The sequence below is a fragment of the Colossoma macropomum genome, unplaced genomic scaffold (assembly GCF_904425465.1).
Source record: "Colossoma macropomum unplaced genomic scaffold, Colossoma_macropomum, whole genome shotgun sequence".
Lineage (NCBI taxonomy): Eukaryota > Metazoa > Chordata > Actinopteri > Characiformes > Serrasalmidae > Colossoma > Colossoma macropomum.
This window is the reverse complement of record NW_023494792.1, coordinates 27794352-27818873: the sequence shown is the minus strand read 5'-3', so window position 1 is coordinate 27818873 and position 24522 is coordinate 27794352. Positions and strand designations below refer to the sequence as shown.

At 39.4% G+C, this 24522-nt stretch overlaps 1 protein-coding gene across 1 annotated transcript in view; it reads left to right on the top strand.

The window, feature by feature from the left end:
- The window catches only part of ccdc146 (coiled-coil domain containing 146), a 32521-nt gene extending 8189 nt beyond the window's left edge, over positions 1-24332 (top strand). Inside the window, exons 3-19 of the mRNA XM_036576753.1 lie at positions 644-726; positions 927-1136; positions 5005-5062; positions 6432-6608; positions 6695-6768; positions 6964-7191; positions 7832-8018; positions 10371-10463; positions 10566-10736; positions 11907-11995; positions 12305-12469; positions 13029-13253; positions 13872-14100; positions 21115-21243; positions 21319-21456; positions 22962-23210; positions 23936-24332. Coding sequence (XP_036432646.1) covers positions 644-726; positions 927-1136; positions 5005-5062; positions 6432-6608; positions 6695-6768; positions 6964-7191; positions 7832-8018; positions 10371-10463; positions 10566-10736; positions 11907-11995; positions 12305-12469; positions 13029-13253; positions 13872-14100; positions 21115-21243; positions 21319-21456; positions 22962-23210; positions 23936-24136 — 2706 coding nt within the window. The 3' untranslated portion in view covers positions 24137-24332. The remainder of the gene's footprint in view (positions 1-643; positions 727-926; positions 1137-5004; positions 5063-6431; positions 6609-6694; positions 6769-6963; positions 7192-7831; positions 8019-10370; positions 10464-10565; positions 10737-11906; positions 11996-12304; positions 12470-13028; positions 13254-13871; positions 14101-21114; positions 21244-21318; positions 21457-22961; positions 23211-23935) is intronic.
- Positions 24333-24522: the final 190 nt, after the last annotated feature.

The window sequence follows — 24522 nt, the reverse complement described above, 5'->3', positions numbered from 1 at the left end:
TGCAGTCAGATGACACCATACTGATTCATGTCATGGACACCACATCAGTGGAAAGCCTGAGCCCCTGAATTTCTCTTTCTTACATCAGCTGGTCCTTTTTTTCATTCTATGGGGTTGCTTCATGTGCGTGCCAGGCGCATATGTATCCTGGATCTAAGTGACGTCACTGTGAGGCCTGCAAATACTCGAACAGTCGGTCAGCAGACCTGTGGGTCTTTGATTTGTCTTTCATCAACAGCCTATCAATGCCATGCACTACGGATAAAAGATTTTCAAAATTGGAGAGGATTTTATGCTACATTGCTTTAAAACCAGTCGAGAGGTGGAGTTTGCATTTGTGTTTTTTTTTTGCAGTGGAAACAAACACAGATGTTCTCCCTTTGTGCTGATCCCAATAACCCATGGAGATTTTAAGGGTAAAAACAGTGGTTTAGCTTCCAGATAAACCACATTCAAAGCTCAGGCCTGTTCGCTTGTGTTTAAGAGCGTTTTAAAAAAGTGCGCAACACTGGTCTCCCTGAGGCTGCAAACACATGGATGTGTTCCAGACACCTCTGAACTGAATCCAAGTGAACCTGAATATATTTATTCATCTGAGGCTTTGATGTTTGTAATGTCTTGAAATTGTTTCTGATTTTTTTAGCTCTTCTCAATGGGGAAGATCAGTGGGGCTAAAGTAGCTAGACTGAAGGCCAGCTTCGATCTGCTACATGGCACTCTTAGAAGGTAAGAGCCAGTATGTAACATTTTTCCCAGTAACAGCTCCGGAATCATATATTAGCTTGTTTGTAGCACAGCTAGTATGCAGTAGATCAGCCATAATACTATAGAACAGCTCAACTGTTTGGCTACTTAACACCATATGGAGTAGCTCAGCAAGTACATAGCACTTCAGTTGGTATGTAACAGGGTCATTGCTCCTTTAGCTCTCAGGAGTCTGAGCTGAATCTGCTGCAGGAAGCAAAGCATTTTCGTGCAGAGCTGGAGCGTCAGCAGCAGGAGCTGGATAAAGCTGAGTTGTTTCCAGAGGGCCAGGACACAGAGGTCAGCCGCATGAGGCAGCAGCTCCTTCAGTTCCACAACAAGCTCCGCGAGTCTGAGGACAGAGAGTACCAGATGCAGTACCAGCTTGAGTGGTAGGCGAGCTTCTTCTGAGTGACATTTGAATAGTTTTAAGTACAATTAAGGAAGTTAAAAGAAAAGCAATGTGATAACTACAAATATATTTTATTTCTTTGTCATGATACACAATATGTACCATGATCATTTTCCTGGGCTTTGATAAGTTAGAACAGACACAATACCCCAGCCAAACAAAAGTGCCACATTTTAGAAATGCTATCAAAATGGATGAAAACAAGAGGAGGACATCTAATTAAATGATACATCCAGCTAAACATGACCGATTACTCTCTGATGGACCTCTTAGAATTGCCAGGACATGCGATTTCTCAGTGTATTGACAGTATTCTGTGACATGAAGAATGTAGTTAACAAAATTTAGTTGACAGTTGAGATCTTTAAACCAGATACATCCTGGCTTGATTACAGCCGACCCTGTTTAATGTAAACATCACATAAATAGAACCTTTACAGCAGTGTGAACTGTGATTGAAAGGTCTCAGCATGCAGCCACTATGCTTTGGTTAAAGGAAATTCTGGAAGCGATAAGAAAGAAAGTCATTGAAATATATTAGTCTGAAAAGGGTTACAGAGCCATTTAGCTGGGATTGCAGTGAACCACACTGAGAGCCATTGTCTCCACCTGGAGAAAATTTAGAACAGTGTTAAATCTTTCCAGAAGTGACTAGCCTTTCAGTATCTGATGTGACCCCCTTGTGCAGCAATTGCCACTAAACGTTTCCGTTAACTGTTGATTAGTCCGGCACATTGGTTTGGTGGAATTTTAGCCCCTTTTGCTCCGTACAAAACAGTTTCAACTCTGTTATGTAGGTGGGTTTCCTCCCATGGAAGCTTCAGGTCCTTCCACAACTTTTCTGTAGGATTAAGGTCAGGACTTTGACTTGGCCATTCCAAAACATTCAATTTATTCTTTGGTAGAACAACTTGTGTGCGTAGGGTCGTTGTCTTGCTGCATGACCCACGGAGTTTCAGCTCATGGACAGATGTCCTGACATTTTACTTCATTGTTCCATCAATGATGGCAAGCTGTCCTGGCCCAGATGCAGCAAAACAGGCCCAAACCATGATACTACCACCAGCGTGTTTCACAGATAGGATAAGGTTTTTAAGCTGGAATGCAGAGTTTTCCTTTCTCCAAACATATCGCTTCTCATTTAAACCAAAAAAATCTATTTTGGTCTCATCTGTCCACAAAACATTGTTCCAATAGCTTTCTGGCTGGTCCATGTGATCTTTAAGAAACTGCAGACAGGCTTTTGGAAAGCAGCAGCTTTCACCTTGCAACCCTGCCATACACACCATTGTTGTTCAGTGTTCTCCTGATTGTGGACTCATGAACATTAACACATTGGCCACTGTGAGGCCTTTAGTTGCCTAGAACTTACCCTGGGTTCCTATGTGACCTTGTGGACTATTACACGTCTTGCTCTTGGTGTGATCTTTGTTGGTCGACCACTCCTGGGGAGCGTAATACAAAAACATCTCTAAAGAATTTGGACGACTGTGGATCAGTGGAGTCCAAACACTTTAGAGATGGTTTTGTAACCTTTTCCGGCCTGATAATCATCAACATCTCTTCTTCTAAGATCTTTAGAAATCTCCTTTGTTTGTGCCATGATACACTTCCACAAACATGTGCTGTGAAGATCAGACTGTGATAGATCCCTGTTCTAAATAAAACAGGGTGATCACTCACACCTGATTCCCTGATTGCCTGATTACTCCAATTTCACCTTCAAATTATCTGCTAATCCTAAAGGTTCAAATACTTTTGCCACTCACAGATATGTAATATTGGATCATTTTCCTCAAAAAAGTTAACAACCCAGTCTAATATTTGTGTCTCATTTGTTTAATTTGGTTCTCTTTATCTACTTTTAGGACTTGTGTGAAAATCTGATGAGGTTTTAGGTTTATGCAGAAATATAGAAAATTCTAAAGGGTTCACAAATTTTCAAGCACCACTGTAACAGCTCATTTCATCATTGCCAAAAAACACCTTGATGACCCCCAAGCCTTTAGGAATAATGTTCTATGGACTGATGAGTCAAAAGTGGAACTTTTTAGAAGACCCGTTTGGGTCCTGTTACATCTGGTGTGAAGCTAACACAGCATTCCACAATAAGAACATCATACCCCATTGAGCTGCTGTGGCAGGTCTTTAAAAAGACACAAAAGCCTTCCAAAGGCTGAATTAAAGCAATTCTACCGAGAAGAGTGGGCCAGAATTCCTCCACAGCAGTGTGGAAGATTCATTTCCAGTAATAGGACATGTTTGGCTGCAGTTGCTGCTGAAGGTGGTGCAGCAAGGTGGATAAATTTGTTTTCACAGTGTTGATATTGATGTTGAAAAACTCTTTTACCTCCAATAAATGGAATGATCATTTAAAAATGCTTGCCTTTTGTCTCTTGACAAATATGTAGAAATAGAGAAAATCAGAAGAGTTTATTGTGATGTGTAATAAAAACAATATATTGTTATATAGTCAACACCTGGTGGATAGACATACATGAAAGTAGTAGCTCTGTAGAGAGTATGTGTGTGCGGTTATGATTTCTAAGTGACAATGTGACCAAGTCAAGTAATCTCAAAACAACATCTTTGCTGTGGTTGCTAAAGGTTGCTGACGCCTGGCACTCCTGTTTCTTTCCTCCACATGTCTCAGCACAATACTTCATCCTTGTGTTCAAAAGGTCAATAACGCCTCCAAAGTACAGCATGGAAATGAACACTGTGTGCCGTGCCACAACCAACACGACTGACCAAAAAGAAGTTACTGTTGTACTGCTAAGCAACAGGCAATAATGTGAGAAATATCCAGGAAGGAAAAGGCTGGGGGTGGGAAGTGGCGATGATGTATATTTGTGGTTAAATCATTATGGAAATATTCATCGTAATCATAATCACCACGCATGATGCGGAAGTTTCATCATATATTATTAATATGTTACAATCACATGTTGTTCTTTGACTGTACTGTATTATGACAGTTTGTTTGGAAGCCAGGATCACTTCCCCCCACAAAGGAATGGGCACATGACACCCAGATGCACTTTCAACAGACGCCTATAAAAACCTCCTGAAGATGAATCCTTCATCTTCAGCCAATTCTGCATTGAGGAATTCACCTTGCCCACTGTGTTGTCATTCAGAGCAGCTTCAACAGCCTTTCTGCTGCTGATAGTGCAGCAGTAGCACTCTGCAAGTACTGTGGACCTTCTTGTTTGTGTGGATGGACACATGTTAATACATCCATTTCAAGACTGAAATCTGATCTTGAAACAATTATGACACAAATACTGAGTAAACAAGTAAGCGAGTGAGCAATTCATGACACTGTTGAGAGTTTGCAAATGAGTTGTTATGACAATTTTTCTCAGTTGGTTAAATGCAGCCAATCCTGATTTCACATTTTCTAAACAGATGACTCAGAACCTCAAACAAAAACAATACACTTTGCCCCAAGATACCCCTGAAAACAAAAAGTCCTTTATGCAGGTTTCCAGATCAAATAATAAATACAATCACTACATAACTGCTGGAAAATCTTAGCTAACTTTGTTTTTGTTCTACATTTTTTCTCGAATGCTTGAACAATTCCTAAAAACATCTGACTCAAACTCAGAATTCTCTCCCATCTACAAAATCCCCCAAGGCAACCAAAATGATTTGAACATGCAGAAATGTAGTACGAAGTTGTTGTAGAAATCCTTAACAACCACAAACCAATAAATACTACAATTTCACCAAGATGTAACTGGGGAAAAAACCACTGCAAATGCCCATGTTCCTCTTTCTTGGAACTGAATTTATCATTTGCTTTCTACAGAAATGATGACTCGTGTTTGATGTATTTTCAGTCTCCAGGAGGAAAAGATTTGTCTTGAGAAAGAATATGAGAGCCAACCAAAGCCTGTTGTAAGTATGCAGACTTCAATTAATAAATAAGCAAAGAAAACACACTGTTTTGGCAGTTGATCAATACTGGAGTAAGAGGAGTACAGCAATAATTGGAAACCTCATATCAAAACACATTATATCCCTTGAGTGGCACACATTAACTGCTGATCCTTAGTGATGATGAATGATGGTTTACGATCTTGGAAACATTCATTATAAACATGATGAAATTCTTACTGCTAGATAATCACTCAGTAGTGTTTAATTAAAGTTTAAGTAGTTATAAGCAGCACATATGAAAAAATCATCGAATTATCTGGACTTTAAGAAAAGTCATAACACCTACATCCTTGCAACCCAATAGTTATTACTGCTATTAACAGGAATTTTGAGTAGAGTTCTCTTTTTCAAAACCCTTTGCACAGTGAGCACAACAACACTGCATATGGACCAACCATGAACAGTTTTGTCCACACTTGAATAATGAATACATTCAGTGAACAAAGTTTCACAGTTTTTTTTGTTCACTGCTCACTCAGCCTCAGCCTTTAGGAAAACTGTGTATTTCTAGACGGAAATTTGCAAATGCTTGCATACACTATTACAAAACTCCAAAATCTAACATGACAGTAAACTGGAAATCAGTGTGCTAAATCACAAATACTATATCGGACAACAATCAAAGACCAACTAAATATAATGGTTATAGAGACTAATTTCTGATTGGCTGTATGTAAAGGCCAATCACAGCTGATTCTCGTCTGAGCTGTGCTACTCCAGTGTTGAACATCTATAAAAAGTGGTGTCATTTCTGAAGTCATTTTGTTCACGATGGACGGCTCATTTTTGGCCCGGCACTGAGTATAAGCAAAAGAGGACATTAGCTCTGATGAAATGGATGAGAACATGTGGCCAAATGATGCAAAGCAGATAGACTAAGCATTTTCTGTATCTGTTACTTACATGTGTTTTGTTTTTTTTGTTTTGTTTTTTTGGTTGTTTACATGATCAACCTAAGAATAAGAAACTAATTATAAAATAAAAAATAAAACTAAAGAATAAATAATTCATTACTACTTAATAGATTTACCTACAATAGTAGATCTACCTTAATGCTGACAGTAATGAGTGTTTCGGAGGTGTTTGTGCTCTGATTAACAAAGTATTCTTGTTCTGGGAAAGCTAGTGCTGATGTTGTTGATGCTTGCTGGCGTTTCTAAAAACTGTAAATACATTGGTGTAATTGTGTGGAATTATGATTGGAATATAATCATTTTAGTAGAGTAAAACATGATTAATACAATTTGTAACTGGCAATTTGTAAGTTTCTAAATATTCAGCGGTTGTGTATGTGTGTGTGTTTATGTTTGTGTTTATATGCTTCTAGGAGCAGGAGAAGCGCTACCTGGCTCTGAAGGAGAGCTGTGATGAGATGAAGAAGGAGATCGCTCAAAGACGACAGGAGATCAGAAGTTTAACCGAGGACATGGAGGCTCGCTACAAACAGATGCAGAAAGAACAGCGGGAACTTGAGGAGAAGAAGGAGACAATAGAGAGTAAAGAGGTGAGCTACATCTGTCAGTCAGGAAGCGGCCGTCCTCCGTTTCTTCAGCGAGACTTTTGATGTCTGTGTTGTCTTTGGGTCTGCAGGCTGAACTGGCCCAGCTGCTCTCCATGCCTGGTCAGCTGGGGAAGGAGATTGAGAGAATCAACCGCAAGAAGACGTAAATGCTATAAACCTGTTTTAGTTCACCATGTAATAAGTGACTAATTGTTTCTCATAAGCTCATCAAATACACAACCGTTTACCAGCAAAAACATAGTGATAATATCCAGGTCTGATAACAGTGGTGCCTTCAAAAGCTGAAATACTACTGTATTTCAGTGCACTGTAACAGGTGTGTATGTATGTGTAACAGAGATGTGGAGAAACGTAAGGCTGTGCTAGAGGAGCAGCTGCTGGAGCTGGCAGAGCTGAAGAAGAAGACACAGGCACGGTGCAGGCATCTAGAGGAAGAGCGCAGGGCAGTGGCGAGGGAGCTGGAGGGCTGCAGGGCTCACCTGGAGGCGGCTCAGAGAGAGAGCAACCTGCTGCTTAAAGAACTAGAGATGACCAAGGAGAAAGAGACCATCCTCCTGGGACAGAGGTGAGAATTACACACAGAATACATGAGCAGGGCTGTTTATTGAACTCATCCTGTTTATATTAATACACTCACATGATCAAAGTTGAATATAGACACAAAATATTGTAAACACTGATCCTGCGTTTTTCTTTTATTTATACTCTGGGGTCCATTCATGATGTTTGTGTGGTTCTCTGCACAGATGTGTTTTATTTTTACATGGCCATTTTCCAACCTTTGTAATCCCTTGTAATTAAACAGGTCGTTTTGGTTACTGTGCCTTTAAGACTGATATATGTAAACCATCTCTTCTAATTGCCTGGTTTGTACTGTCTCTCATTAAAGAAATCTGTCTAGGATGAAACGCTCCTTATAACTTCTGCAGAATGGGCAGGGCTAAACTGCTGTAGGCTAAATTGGTGGATGTATATATACGCAGTGGCATACAAAACCAGTTAATTTAACACAGGCGTGTTTTTGCTGCTTCCTTTCCATATATGAACTGCATGGGCAGGCTAGTGAGTTGTATGTGAATTGTATCATATCCATGATATGAGCCCTAAAAGCATAATTGCTGGTTACTGGTTGAATAATTACCATTGTATGCTAGTTGACTCATATGTGCTGAGAGAAACCTGTTTTCTGTTATGCTACTACACAGAGGCGTGCTGGACATCAATATGAACCACACTATGGTGGAGAGGATGTCTCTTCATGAGAACCTTGCCCGGAAAGTGCGAGAGAAGGACAGGCTGCTGCGTGGCCTAAAGAAGATGCAGCTGCAGCTAAAAGTGGCCAAAGATGCCCTAACCCATACTCAGGAGCTCTACAACAAAACCAAGTCCCAGGTTAGTCTGGAGTGCAGAATTAGCTATAGTTAAGCAGACACAATCACTGTACCATAGCAAGTTAGGTTGATCAATCAAAGGAAGCTGAATTAAAATGAATTGATATTGTTCTGGGAATTTTTCTATGGTATCGCATGTACTGGATGGCCATAAAGAGTATCTATGTCACCTACCTTACAAGTGTTACAGATAGCACTGTTTTGCAGCAATATCAGCAGAAAATGCTGGATCAAATATGATCCAGTCTTGTTACAGATCTATCGTGAAGTATTATATACTTACTGCTACACAGTAGTTTTTATATTAATATTGCAATGCTAGAATGTAAAAATAGGTGTTGTTTCTGTAGTGCATTATTGTTTACTGGATGTCCCTACATCATGCCAATTTAGGCATTCAGCCCTCAGCAAATGTTTGCTTTTATTTTCTGTTCAATAAGGAATGGAAGCACAAATCCAATCTTATAACAAATCTGTCTTGAAATTGCACTCAGTCACACTGTGTGATGTGATTTTACTAGATGCTCATCTTAAGTGATTGATTTAAAATTAGCTAATTTTGAATCTTAGAATAGTTTTTCCTTTTTTTAACCGCATCAATATCAGAGTCAGGCAATATTTAAGATTTTGTTATTATATTTGGTGTTAACTGATACTTAGGGTTTGTTAACGTATCTGTGTAGGTCTACACTCAAGGTCTATATATCAGTATTGTTATAAGCTGATACCGAAGGTTTTGAAATCGGCATCGGTGTAGGCCAGTACTCGGGTGTGTGCTTCTTTCACCAACCGTTCTTAAAAGGAAGCCTTTCTCAAATCCCACTTATGCAGTTTTTTTTGAAGATTCTGACGTTCACCAATGTTTTCTTAATTAGGATTTGTTCTTAGGTAAGAAGAATCTACACACACTCAAGATCACAAAAGTGCGAACAATTTTGCAGTTTAAGAACATCAACAGACACAAACATTTTCTTAGCTCCTTTCTCAAGAACAAATTTAAGAAGAAACTTAAGAAGATATTGGTGAATGAGGCCCAGCGTTTTAATATCAATGTCGGTACAGGCCGACACTCAGTGTCTCAATATCAATAGCATAGGCCGATACTAAAGGTTTAGATATCAGTATAGGCAGACACTCAGGGTTTCAGTATAAGTATCAGCCCATACTCAAGGTTTCAGTATCAGCACTGCATTGTCAAGTCATGCAAAGATTGTGTCAAATGACAATGACAGGCTTATAGAATTAAGGCCAACTCAGCAGCTCAAATGTCTTAATTATAAGGTATTACTTTTTAGGTTTCTCTATAGGGTTTTCAGCAGCTGCAAAAGTTTGAAACTTCTGTAGTTCAAGAAATTAAAGGGAAGTGAGAGTGATGTTCGTGACAAACACGCCTTTAGTTACAAAACAGGAAGTTTAATTTTGTGCTCCTAGTTACTTGCTTTTCATTGATTTTGTCAGCATCTTGATTCCTGGTGCAGGAAAATATGCAAACACATTTTACTGTTCAGCGTTCTTTTTGCACACAATATGCTTGATATGTTCATTGTGCCTCACCTTAGTACACATCAAGGCCTTCAAAGGTCAAATTAATTGATGGAGAAGTAACTTGGGCTGAAGTTCTGGGCAGCTTCTGCTTTATGCTGTAAAACTAGACATAGAACCGAGAGATAATACTCAGGAACAGGGATGAGATGCAGAGGTGTTTGAAAACTTTGTCACAGGAAACAGAAGGTAGAGATGAAACTTCATATGAAGTTAGATGTTGGGAGTAGGAGCTTCAGACGTGGTTGACTTCCTAAACTTTAGTTATTTCACAACTTTGTTCATTAATTAAAGTACTTAACACAGTTACATCCTTTATAACCTTTAACACATAGTGTGAAGTGGGTCATGTAAATATCACTATCACGATGGGATTGTAGAGAGAAGCTTTAGTGATGCTTGTGACATGTACCAGTACAGCCAATGCATGACATTCAGCTCTCAGCAAATGTAGTCATCTATTTCTGTTTAATGAGGACAAAAAGCTTGTAGCTTGTACAACTAAATGTCCAGTTAAGTCCCTATACAGATGAAACGAAGATTTATGCTTTGCAATGTAAATGTTCTGTTACTCTGTGCTTTGTATATGTTTATTTGGATTTCTTTTCCAAACTTAACATTTTTAGTATTTATGAGATCTAAATAAACATGACACCTACTCCCCTACAACCTAACACAGTTATTAAATATATTTGTGCAATTGTGTCTACTTGTGTATTAGCATTTCAGTTGTGCAAAACATGATTAAATTCAATTTGTAATGCAGTTTGTTTCTAATTATATGATGGTACCAAAAATGCATTTTTTCCAGAGGGATTTAATGCCTAGGAATGATGACTTGCAACAGAAAATTAAGGATCTGCAAAACGAAGTAGACAAGTTGAAACTGACCCTAGCTCATGAGGTATACATTTGGTTAACAGAATCTTATAGCCCAAATAAGCAGATAAAAATGTAATATTTTATAAACTTTAGGTTGTTTGTGTGTGTCTGTGTATGAGAACAGCAATCAGTAATGGTTCATGAGGTTCAGGTGGTGGAGCAGTGTGTAGAGCAGAAACAAGCTCTGATAAGGGAGTCCAATCGCCGTCGAGAGGAGTTACACCACCTTACCACCCTCACCCTCATTAAAGCAGACGAGAGAAATCAGAAGAGCCGAGAGTTGCTCAAAGCTCAGGTACAGTGTCTTATTATAACCTCTGCATATCGCTGTTATCGGAACAAAACATCATATCTCCAAAAAGGTAACTTGACAGGAGAAGGAAAAAAACATATTTTATTTTTAATGTAAGTCAGCGGAACTTTTTTCCAAGTAATTCTGGGCTATTTTTTTGGTTCTATTCATCATGAAATTTACACACAATGTAAAGCGCAACAGGCATTTGCCAAAAACTGAAAAACAACAAAAATGGGATACAAGGTTTTGTTGCGACAGCAGTGATATGAACATTTACACCTGCTCTTTATGCAAAACTGTCAGAGAGCTCCAGTAGCCTCTTTTTGCAGGTTTAAAATGTTTTTTCCCTGTTACCAGATTGACTTGGGCCCTGTTGGCTGTCTGTGTATGAAATGTTGTGACTCTGTGTTGAGCTGCTAGTGAGCAGTGTGGAGTGAAAGGGGAAGGGTGAGCGCCTCACTACAAAGATGGGCGTGACAAAATAAAATGGACAGCATGACTGAAGCTTTCTTGATGCAAAAAAAATAATGTACAACTTCCACAATAAAAAATAGCACACTTAAATACCATAGAAACACTATTTTATAATTATAAATTTGATTTGCTTCCTCCCTTACAGAGATGAAAAAACAGTTTGCTTCTGTTACTGTAATCAATTTGTAATCAACATATCACTACTGTCGGAAGAAAACCTCATATCTCCATTTTTGTTTTTCAGTTTTCGACATGAAAATGCCTGTTGCCCTTTAAATTGTATGTAAATTTCATGATAAATGGACCAAAAGAAATGGCCCAAAATTACTTGGAAAAAACTCTGGTTCCATTGACTTACATTAAAAGTAAAGTAGGTTTTTTCCTTCTCCTGTAAAGTTACCATTTTGGAGATATGAAGTTTTCTTCTGACAACAGTGATATCAATGTTATTGAAGAACAGAAATGCAAAGTTCAACGGAGGGTCCTTCAAAACAGACAGAAATGACATTTTATTGACTACAATGACCATATCTATCTATCTATCTATCTATATATATGTCGGTAATGTGGAGATGTGGTAGACATTTGTAAGATACCACCTATGCATATGTTACTGCATTCTTGTCTTTCTGGAACTTCTTATCAGTGTGAATGCCACATTAACTAATGAGCTAACTGAGACCGGGCTCTTTGTAGGTGAGATGCAACCGTATCAAACAGGACATCCGGGGCAAACAGCTGCAGATTCAGGAACACAAGAAACAGCACCAGGAGACTCAGTCGAGGTAAACTGCTCTCGAGGGACTGCCAAAAGAAGAAAGTGAAAAGGCAAATGAAGTGGCGAGAACTATTAATGGATGACATTTGTTGTGCATGCCAAAAGAAAAGGCTGAAAAAGAGCATCATAGAATAAGCCTATTTTTTACTTCATCCACAGTGTTGTTGTTTTAGAGTATGTTTTTGTGCTGGCCAGTATTCATCCTAAAATATGCAGCCATTGTTAATAACTACATGTGTAGACTGCTTTTAATTAATCTGGCAAATGACCTGTTCATGTTTATGGTGACTGTTTAATGTGCCCCTACTGTGATCAGACTGAGCGTGTTCGGTAAGCTGTACGACATCATCAAGGGTGAGCGGAACAAGTGTGTCAACTTGATCCAGTTTGCCACCAAGCAAACAACTGAGATGAGGGAGACGTTCAAAATCCTGGAGAATGAGATTGAGATTCTGCGCACCAATGCAATCTATAAAGACAGGTGCTCCCTCTTTCTCTCATTCACTTTCATTCATTTCTTTTTAGACTTATGTAAACAGGGACAGGCAGAAAATGTATTGAAGTAGGGGTGGGCAGTATGGAAAAAGTATCATGATATCATGATACTTAAAGAGATACATATCACAATATTATGACAACTAGGACTGCTGCATCTAAAAACTGGGGTACAATCATTTTTATTCAACTTTTATATGCTGCACTGCACTAAATCCAATCGAACATGACTGATTATGCTGTATTTTCAATTAAACACACAGATGGTCAGTGTTACTTAAGCACTGACCGTATCCACACTAGACTCAGTAAAGCATATTGTTTATAACAATAATGATAAAATATTGTCATATGGCAGCTCTCTATGGCAGTAGTTTGAAGATCATATTGGTGTCACATATTCGAGTGCAGTTTGCATCCATTGTAGTATTATGTTTAGTCAGGTTTTTTGTTGAAAAAACTGCCTGCTAAAGCAGATCAAAGGGCAGTTGGAAATGGTGCTTGCTAGCCCAGTGTTATTAAGAGCTGTAATACAATCTTTATAGGCTGCTGCAGAAGTCTCGTCTGAAGCACGTCCACAGCCACACCATCAGGGATGGCCTCAAGAACGACATCTCCAAGCTGGCCTGGGTGCTCCAGGAGATGCGGAGCAAGAGAGAAGAGCAAAGGCTGAACATCAGCAAGCTCACCCACATGATCAACAGCCAGGAGCAAGAGCTGCTGCACATGCGCAAGAGCCATGAGGCGTCTGTCAAGAGTCGAAATGAAAGGTGAGTCTGTAGATGGCCAACAGATGTTCACCTTTAAAGCGATAATTCAGTGAACAATCAATAGGTGTATCATTGTGCCATCCTGCAGACTGGGTCTCAATTTCCTGCCCAAGCAAGCACATCACACTATAACAATAAGGGTTTTGAACAATACTTCTAACACTACATTCGTCTACATCTGTGACATGAGTCAATTGTAAGTCACTCTAGATAAGAGAACGCCACATGTCTAAATGTAAAACACATGATTTCCTCTTACCCCATTTGTATTCAGTTTGGTGTCTAAAATTGGCTTCTTTAATTGTCTGGTGTGAGGCAAATGTTTGATGATTTAGGCGTGCATTTAGCACTGTGCCAACTGGTGGGGTTGGGGGCTTCTTTTATTTATCTGTTATTAGCTACATTAGCATTACAGTTTCTGAAGAAGTGTACAGGCACTAAACATTTCTTGGCTAATTGACTACATTTGGGGTAAGGGGAAACTTGTGTAAATTTGATTTTACATTTTTTTGCCAAACTCTCACTTTAATTTACAAGTGATCTTGATATATCTTGGAAGTAGATTTGCAATGCAGACATTTTTGTCCTTGTGCATAAATGTGTATGTGTGTCTGACAGGGGTGTACAGCTATTGGAGAGAGAGGAGGAGATGTGCATCTTCTATGAGAAGGTAAATGTGCAGGAGAGCCTGATCCGTGAAGGAACTCTGGAGATCCAGGCACTGGAGGAGGAGATCCGCTCCCTTAAGATGCTCATTACTGAGGAGAGGAGGCAAATCGACGTGTGCAAGAAACAGGTGCCCTGCAAGAGAGCACTGGAGGAGGAGAGCACCTTACTGCAGATACAGGTACTACTTTTCCAACATACGGTCATATGCAAATGACATGTTTTCTTGATTTTCTGAGTGAAAATAATACATTCTTTACAGGGATCAGGGTTAAATATGCCATTTTTCTACAATGTTGAGTCCATAACTTCTATTTATATGCTAAATTCAACATATTGAAAAAATAAAACTAAAAAAATAACTTTTGCACAGGCCACAATTCATTTTTGTTCCTAGTATGTTAAATTCAGCAAATATACAGTAATTGTGCATCACTGACGAAGCGTGTTAGAGGATGTGTAACTTATTTTCACTCTTGGAAATCAGCAAAACGTAATTTGACCAGGCATCAAACTTTGGCATACAATTGTAATACTATAAATTCTCTCTCAAAATGTATTGCTATTTTGACTTATCTTTCAGTGTAAGCTGGCATGCATACCTATGCTGTGCTGGTAGAGCTGCAATTTGGCCTTTCATTCACATAAACATTCATCCTCTTATCAGTGTCTATAATGCAAACAATGCAAAGAATGTAAAATAATGTAAATATAAAGTCCAGTGTAAATGTATTGTTTGAAAATATCCCAAACATTTGATTCCTGCTTAAGGTGGCTTGTGTCTCTATTGATAAAGCAGAGCTTACCATTTATAGTCAAACTGCTGCAGAAAGAATGCACAGAGTGAAAAGTGTAATAAATGAACTGCGCTCCTAGTTTTATACTGTGCCATGTTTAAACATCAGGCTTGCTTAAAATCAACATCTCCTGTATGAAACTGTCTAAAACAAAACACTTAAATGACATGATCAAGTTACTGCTTACTCTAAGCTGAGTGCTGATGCCATTAGGGAAAGGCCAGAGGCCTGATAATGCTTTTACTGTTAGCAGTGACATGCTGCGAGCCAAATGGATTTCTAATGGCTTTGCAATGCACACAGAGCCAGATCTACACTATATGGCCGTAATATGTGGACTCTTTCCTGATTACTGTGTTCAGGTGTTTTAGCCTCCCTTGCTTACAAGTGTACAACATTAAGTACAAAGCTGTGCAATTTCCATGGACAAACACTGACAGTAGAATGGGTCATACTGAAGAGCTCTGTGACTTTAAACGTGGCACTGTCATAAGATGCCTCTTTCGCCACAAGTTTGTGATATTTTTGCCCTGCTAGATCTGCCCTGTTCAGCTGTAAGTGCTTGTGTTGTGAAATGGAAGTGTCTAGGAGCAACAGCTCACCACGCAAACTCAGAGAGCGGAGCTGCTGGGTGCTGAAGCACATAGCACATAAAAATCGCTTGTCTTTTGTTGCATCACTCACTAAAGAGCTCCAAACTGACTTTGGAAACAACATCAGTACAAGAACTGTGCATCGGGAGCTTCATGACATGGCTTTCCATGGTCGAGCAGCTTTGCACAAGCTTAAGATCACTATGTCCAATCCCAAGCGTTGACTGGAGTAGTGTAAAGCACGCCAGTACTGGACTCTGGAATAGTTAAATGTGTTCTCTGAAGTGCCGAATCACACTTCACTATCTGGCAGTCTGATGTTTGAGGGAAGCTGGGTTTGGTGGACGCCAGGAGAACGCTACCTACCAGAATGTAAAATGCCAGCAGTAAAGTTTGGTGGAAGAGGGATAATGGTCTGGGGCAGTTTTTTTATGCTGCAGCATACAAAGACATTTTAGACAATTATATGCTTCTAACTTTGTGGCAGCAGTTTGGGGAAGACCCTTTCCTGTTCCAGCATGACTGTGACCCTGTGCACAAAGTGAGCTCCAGATAGACATGGTTTGACTGGTTTGGTGTGGAGGAACTCTTGAGTCCTGACTTCAACTTCACAGAACACCTTCGAGATGAATTGGAATGTTGATTGTGAGCCAGACCTTTTCGTCCATCATCAGTATCTGATCTCACAAGTGCTTTTTTGACTGAATGGACACAAATTCCCACAGACACACACAAAATCTTTCCAGAGGAGTGGTGGCTGTTATAGCCAATTAAATATTGATGCCCTTTGGAGACGTTGCTGCTTATGTAGACTTGATTTAAAGGGCAGATCAAATTTGACAGAAGAACAGCCATCACTAGTTACCCAAATTTTAGCAAATCAAATGCAATATGTGATCAGCCACTCTTTCAATATCTCCTCATATTTTCTGTGTGGTCCTCCCATGTCTTATGCAGTCCTCTCTCAAATGTATATGTACAGAGGGAGAGAAACACATTTTACATTTTTACATGCTCGTCACCTGTAAACTACACGTTTCAGGCTTATGCACCAGTTTTGTACATAACACACGGTCATGCAATGCATTAGATTTGCACCCGAAACTGCCTTAGTACATTAGGCCTTAGTACACTGTGTCTCTCACCCTCTCTCACCCTGATTGAGCTCTCTGGAGTTTACCCACAGAAACTTCCAGGTTTTACCCCGTTTGTAATGTCTGCAGCTCTAACACTAGCTACCTTTTGCAAATTGCAAGCAATAAAATGAGAATTTGCAAAAAAAAGTGATTTTTGCTGCCCAGCAGCTTGTTTCCATCAAACTGACTTTTACTGAAAAAATGCTTTACATTGTTACATAATTTCCTACAAAAAAAAGTTTGACATGCTTCCACCTTTAATTTCATGTATGTCGCAACATTGGCTTCCCTGACTTCCCCATAACCTACTGATAAGGAAATTTTCTTTTAGTTTTGTTTTTATTTTTATTATTTTTTTCCCATTGTAATCATTATATAATATATTATATAATATATATATATAGTATCCAATGTAGGTTTCTGCAACTTTTCAGGTATCATCAAACAATTTTTCCACTAAAGTTTAACAAAAAAAAAGTTTTGTTGACATCCGTTAAATTTCCCTTTCCATAACCTACACTGACAAACCTTTTGGATGGAAACTATCAAGTTTTTTATAGTGACTCCTAAAGGTTCCGGTAGGAGAGATGTTCAGAATTGTACTTAATTTTGTATGTGGTCACAAAATCAACGCAGCCTCTTCACATTTTCCATCCATTGGGAATGAACTGATCTTTCCCAGTTACCGACATTTGCACTCTGAGGTTTATTTATGTTGTTGATGTCTTTCTGGGCGTCGGCTCACTGAAGACTTCAACACGTATTCCTGTTTTAATGAAGGTTTGAGAGACATTAGGGAGATCTGCAGTCTGCCTTGATTTGCAGCCTTGATTTACAGTCACTACTTTGTGAAGATGCTGTAGAGGTGGAATTTCTGACTGCGCAACACGTTTAAAGAAACCTTACCTGATACACTGAGCTCTTTTTGCTAACATTGTCCGACCTTTGGGGGTTTTAAATGAACTGAAAGGTTTAGTAGATGTGTATCACTTATTACTTAGAGATTTCTGCTCTAATTCTTTTCTGAATTGTTTGTTGAATGTTCTCGATGTTGTGGTGAGATCACAGTTGCATGAGTGAGCCAGTTCTCAGTGTTTTTCTCACCACACCCTTTGGAGCTGGAACGCAGCAGTAGGCCGTTTCTGTAATAGCATCAGGGTCTTCTGTATAAGGCCTTTAAAGTGTGAAACAAAACCTTCTGTGCTTTTGAGTGTGAATCAAAACCTTATTTGTGCTTTTGAGTGCAGTAATGCCAGACAAAAAGATGCAAAATCTCTCTGACACACACATATACTTGTTGGCGCCGTATGTTTCTGTGTTGTGACATAGTTGGAGCAGCAGTGTACGTGCATGTGTTTTTTCCCATTGGAATCACTACACCAGAGATCCTATTTTTCTGCCATAAAGAGCTGTTAGAGAACTTTCTGTTTAAAAAGGCTGCAGTGTTTTTTGAACATCTCTCTCTGTAAGAGCTGAATAGTGCCAGCATTCTTTTTAAATACAGTTTCCTTCGAGTCCAGCTCACTCACTGCCATGCTGTTTGTGTTTCACGTAAGAGGCACATGAGGGAAATCTGTCTCAGGACACTTAAATGTGTTATATTTCCCGGAAAAAAGTTTCCACTGTTGGTTTCTGCAAGATGCAAAATCTCCCCGACATACACACATACTTGTTGGCGCCTGATGTTTTCTGTGTTGTGACATAGTTGGAGCAGCAGTGCGTGTGCATGTGCATGTGTCTTCAGCTAGTCTGTATCTAGTTAAGTGACACAGCTTTGATCAGCTATAAATCAGTATCACTGCTCATTCAGAGCAGAGCCAACAATCTCAAGGGTGTCTTCTTCTACAGAAGGATTCCTAGAGTCAGACTTTAATTAAAAATCTTCCTGAAAATGTGTCCAAGACTTGGTAGGCCAGCAAAACTGTCCCCGTCAGATAAACCAGGCTTGAAGCTTTCATCTTTGAGAGACAGTCAAGCTCCACTCTTGCCTCAGATCTGAAAAAATCCACAGGTGTTTCCCATCCATCCTTCCACTGTGAGAAGAACAACTCAGCAGTATGAGTCGGAAAGGATGTGTAGCTGCCAAGAAGCCCTTACTGAGAAAAAAGAGACAAAAAAGAGGAACATTTGCAAATCAAACAAAGAAGCTGCTGGTGTTTTCCCAACAATAGACAGACCACCCCAGAGTCCAGACCTCAACATCACTGAATGTGTTTGGATTACCTGGATTGTGAGAAGCAGAAAATGCAACCAACTTCTAAGACTGAACTTTGGAGGTGTGGAAAAAAGTCCTGCATATTTGAAGACTGAAAGCAGATCTCCTGAAAAGAGTGGAAGCTGTAATAAAGACAAAGAGTGGACACACTGCATACTGAAAAAAATATGATATTATATTTAGTTGTTGAGGCTGTCTTGTGTGTCACTTTGTGTCAAATATGTTTTCTGCTTTTTTTTCCTGATGGTCAAAGATGAATAATTTGTAATTTATAACTGGAAGTTAAATAAATGAAAGGTGGTCTCTGTCAGTACTGTGTATTTTATATTCTATGAATACGGTCTCTAGTTTGTTGTGTGAATATAGTGGAGCAGTGTCTGTTACAAGACTTTCATAGCAAATACCTGGGAGTCTTTAATGATTGGTCTCTCTTTTCACCTACTAATAAAAGGGAGCTGAGGTGCACACAAGAGGCTGTGCTCTAAAAGATGTCTTGTTATTTCTGACCCTTGTTCTTTATTCACGAAATCCAACCAGTGATCAGTGTCTATTTCAAATCACTTGTCTTTTGCTGAAGCCGGTTACCATACAGTATGTCAGAATTCAGGATTCGGAATGAACACTATCTTAACCCAGTTTATTCAGTATCTAACGTGATCCTTTTTTTAATTTCTGTGGACTGTTGTAACCACTATGAGAGTTTAGTGCTCATCTACAGATTACATTGTAAATAACGATCATTGGGGTCCAAGCACCTTATGGAGCCAGCAAATCACAAATGTAGGTTTCTATTTATAATAGATGTTGGGTCTCAAAAGCAGATATGTTCCAAATTTCATACATAAATTGACCTTTTGGTCTGGTACGCAACAGATTTTTAACAAATAAATCAAAATACCTCAAAAACAGTAATTTGTTTGGACGTGATGTACAACTCCATTTCCAAAAAAGTTGGGACATTGTGCAAAATGTAGATAAAATCAAAATGTAATGATCTGCAATTTATTTAAACCCTATATGTTATTGAAAATAGTACAAATACAACATATCAAATGTTAACTGAGAAATGTTATTGATTTTGAAAAATATATGCCCATTTTGAATTTGATGCCAACAACACGTTCCAAAAAAGTTGGGATGGGGGCATGTTTACCACTGTGTTTCATCACCTCTTCTTTTAACAACACTCTGTAAGTGTTTGGGAACTAGAGACCGACTGCTGTAGTTTTGAAAGTGAAATGTTTCCCATTCTTGTTTGATATACCATTTCAGCTGCTCAACAGTTCAGGGTCTCATTTGTCATATTTTTCATTTCATAATGCGCCAAATGCTTTCAGTAGGTGACAGGTCTGGACTGCAGGCAGGCCAGTTTAGCACCTGGACTCTTTTACTATGGAGTCATGCTGTTGTAATACGTGCAGAATGTGGTTTGGCATCATCTTGCTGAAATAAGCAAGGCCTTCCCTGAAAAAGACGTCATCTGGATGGCAGCATATGTTGCCAAAACATGTATTGTTCAGCGTTAATGGTGCCTTCACAGATGTGCGTGTCACCAATACCATGTGCACTAATGCCCCCCTATACCATCATGAATACTGGCTTTTGAACTGTGCACTGATAACAAGCTGAGTGGTCTTTAGCCCGGAGGATACAGCGTCCATAATTTCCAAAAAGAAATTCACATGTTGATCAAATGGCCCATGCGGTGATTTCCACTAGAGAATCATGTCTGTTTTTAATGCAGTACCGCCTGAGGGCCCAAAGATCACAGCCAGCAAATACTGGTTTTTGGCCTTGTCCTTTGTGTACAGAGATTTCTCCAGATTCTATAAATCTTTTAATGTTATTATGTACTGTAGATGATGAAATCCCCAAGTTCTTTGCTATTTTATGTTGAGAAATGTTGTTCTTGAATTGTTTGATTATGCAGTCTTTCACAGAGTGGTGAACCCCTCCTCATCTTTACTTCTGAAAGACTCAGCCTCTCTGGGATGCTCATCTTATACCCAATCATGTTACTGACCACCAGGTGTTTTTTTAGCATTACACAACTTTGCCAGCCTTTTGTTGCCCCTGTCCCAACTTTTTTGGAACGTGTTGTTGGCATCAAATTCAAAATAGGCATATATTTTTCACAAAACAATAATATTTCTCAGTTTCAACATTTTATATGTTGTCTTTGTACTATTTTCAATGAAATATAGGGTTTAAATAATTTGCACATCATTGCATTTTGTTTTTATTTACATTTTGCACAGCGTCCCAACTTTTTTATTTTTGCATAATTGAACCAAATAATTCCTCAGCATTTACTCCTGTATTTCTGTTTCAGAAATCTCAGAAATTTCCTCCTAGGATCAGTGCCACCAGGGATTAGTTTCTGAACTTGTCACTTTTTTCACTGCTCATGAGTTTTCAAGTCTGATTAGAGTTTATGGTGTGCGTCTGTGCTAGCTGTCCGAGTGTAAGGACCGCCTTTTGTCTCTGGAGAAGAGTCTTGAGGACCAAGCTACAGAGAAGCGATCACGTAAGCTGAGTGGTGAAGACCCGTCTCCTGTAGAGCTCATCAAGAAGATAGAACAGGTACAGGTAAACTTCACTGTTGTACTCTGTTGAAAATTTGTGTAGCCATTTCATTGTGCTTTTCATTGTTTGTAGCTGGAGGAGCGTCTAGCAGAGAGAGAGGCTCAGCTGTTGGAAAAAGAGCTGGTTTATGAGCAGGTGACACGACTGTCCCAAAACATCTGTGCCAAGGCAGAGAACGGTAAAGAGGACACACTAAAACTGGCCAAGAGGGTAAGCAAAGACGCACAGTCTGAACTAACCTGCACGTATGAGGTGTGCCACTCTTTTTAGCTCATACAGTCAGTCTTACGTTGGCTCACTTACACTGACACTCAGAATCTTCACAGTAATCTAGTCTGACTTACATGTCACAGAGAGATTTTGGGAAAGGATATGTAGGCAACCCTACCATCTGTGTTGTTTGTAGACCGATCTCCGCTGAACCCAACATCAACAAAACACACGCATATACTTCTCTTATTCCCTCACTAATCCCTTCAGCAGCATGTAATATTATCTCTAAGCACCAGGAGTGTATGTTGTATTAAAAGTACACTAAATATCCAAAAGTATATATAAAATATAAAATATAAATATATAAAAGTATATTTAAAATATAAATATATAATATATAAATATATATAAAAGATACCCTTTTAGTTAATGAATTTATCTACTTTAAGGTGCAGCTTTTTCTGACAGAGTTGTTTAATCATGATCTCCCTAAGAAGCACTGACAATAGAATGATACGCTGCAGAGCAGCTGCACATGAACTTAAGATCACTATGCCCAGTGCCAACACCAAGAACTGTAACTGTGTTCTTTGGAGTGATGGAGCTCTGTCTAGTCCCTCTGGGAAGAGTTGGAGCAGCATTTGAGATCCAGAACTAACCATCCAACATCAGTACCTGACCTTACTAATGCCCTTGTGGCTGCATGCTATCAAATCCTCACAGCAATGTTTCAGCATCTCTTCTCAGAAGAGGATGTTACTTCAGGAAAGGGGGGACACTCCCTACTAATACCCTTGATTTCAGAAGAAGCAATAAATGAGCAGGTGTCTACAAACCTTTGGCCATACAGTGTATGATTGGAAGGATGTGTTGTGCTATGCTGACTTAGAGTAAATGATATTGTTTATTACTTTTACCTCCATGGTAATAGTTGTATGACAAATCAGCTGTGAACGTGAATGGACTTCACACTCCTCTTTCACTGTTAGCACTTCACTGATATGAATGTGAATAAACCTGAATGTGCTTGCATGTTCGCTCAAATCAAATCACTGTGCATTCAAACCCAAAGGCAGCATCGTGCTTCCTTTATGTAGTGATAATATGGTAAAGAAAGTACGGTAGAACATCTAGCTCCATCTACGCTGGCTGGTTATTTTTAGTGTGCCCCGCATGAACACGCACATGTTATATTTACGCCTTACCCCAAATAAGAATTAATCAGTCAAAACATGTTTAGTGTCTGAAGTTTGCTGCTCTGGTTTTACACTAGAGCTACAGGACTAATGTAGCTGACAATTACCCCAGCAATTAGCATTGTGTAAACGGCACGCCTGAATCATCACACATCTCAAGCCATGTGAAGTTGAGAGAGAGAGAGCGAGAGAAAGAGAGAGATGCCACTACAGAGTAAATTAATTGCTAAGCTACTGTTCTGTCTGTATTGTGCTGTCTTTTCTGCAGTGATATGTGCTGAAACTGTGCTGTATGTTTCTCCTCAGGTGAATGAATTTCAGAGCCGCATTAAGGACTGCACTAAGAAGCTGATGGCTGTGGTGTCAGAATTAGCCATGCGGCAGGCGCAGGCGCTGTGTCTGCAGCAGGAGCTTCGTGAGAGGGAGCTGCAGCTGGACTCGTGCCAGAGGAGGTTAGAGCAGGGCTTGCCACCGTCAGATAGCATAGAGCAAGAGTGGCAGCGCTGCCTCCGAGAACAGCACCGCCGCCAAGCAGATGCAGAGGAGAAAGCCCGGGTCAGCCTCACCATCCTCTCACACACACACACACACACACACACACACATCTAGTAGTACACATTCTGAGTACAAGCTGGACAGCTAGCTTTTCAAAATGTTCTTTGTACAAATTAGTTTTCTTTATCAGTTTTCCACAAAATTAAAAACTAACCAGATTTAATTTGAGAAAACAGTATCACATATAAGTATTTGTGTCAGTAAAATCTTGCAAATAATGCTGTAGACCACATATTTTATCTTTTTGTTGTGATGTCAGCTCTTAATCATTTCAGCTGTTTAACCCACATTTTGGCAAAAAGATTATTAATATGTGCTTTTAACAACAGTTTGCAAAAGAAAAAAATATTTTTTTGGCAGTACTTGCTCTTCATGAAAAGGAAAACACTTTGGTGAGCACAAAGATTAATGTTGTATTCATTATTAGCTCTTTAAGATTAACAAATAATAACCACTGGTATATGCTATCATACATGTCTGTAGGTTCTCTGAGCAGACCTTAGTGCCCACTTGCCATTCTTTTACAGTTCTAAGACATTTTGGCAGGATAAGCAAGGACTATAGGACTGGCCAGAGACCTGCCAGAAGCTCAAAAACTGTATAATTTACAAAGAGTGAGAGCTGAGAGTGCTGATAATGACATCTAGTATGTTTCCTGTTTAATTTTTGTGCATAAATCAGATGTATTCATAGTGCTGGGGTGTGTGTATATCTATATATTTTAGATTGCTGAGGAAGAAGAAAGAAATCAGCTTCCGAATGGAGTGTACACCACAGCAGAGGCCCGACCCAATGCTTATATCCCAGGTGAAGACCCCCTACCTTTACCCAAGCCATACGGAGCTCTGGCTCCCTTCAAACCCAGCGTGCCCGGGACCAACATGCGCCACATCCGCAAGCCTCAGCCCAAACCTATAGAGATTTAGAGGACTAATATCTACAGCATATCCTTGTAACATGAAAATAAAAGTCCAAATGCCTTCCCGTTTCATTAGTGAACTGTCTTCAGAACAGTTTTTACTGGCTGAGAGGAATAAACACAGCTATTTCATATGTTTTTAATTTGACAGCTCATGCTTTCTGGCAGGGCTGGTTTTTGTTGTCCCTTAACTGTAACTGAGAGTTCATGCGGGGAATTCAGAGATACGCTGCAATCCTGCCAGGGCTGGAGGCCTGGAAGGGTTCAGGTCATGCTGTGTGCTCTCCAGAGCCAAGCTTACAGTCACTACGGAGAAATTAATCAAAAGCTCTAACTCACATACATTACAGCAGGTTCTGAAGAACTGTATGGGTCTCGTTTGGTGAGGATTTG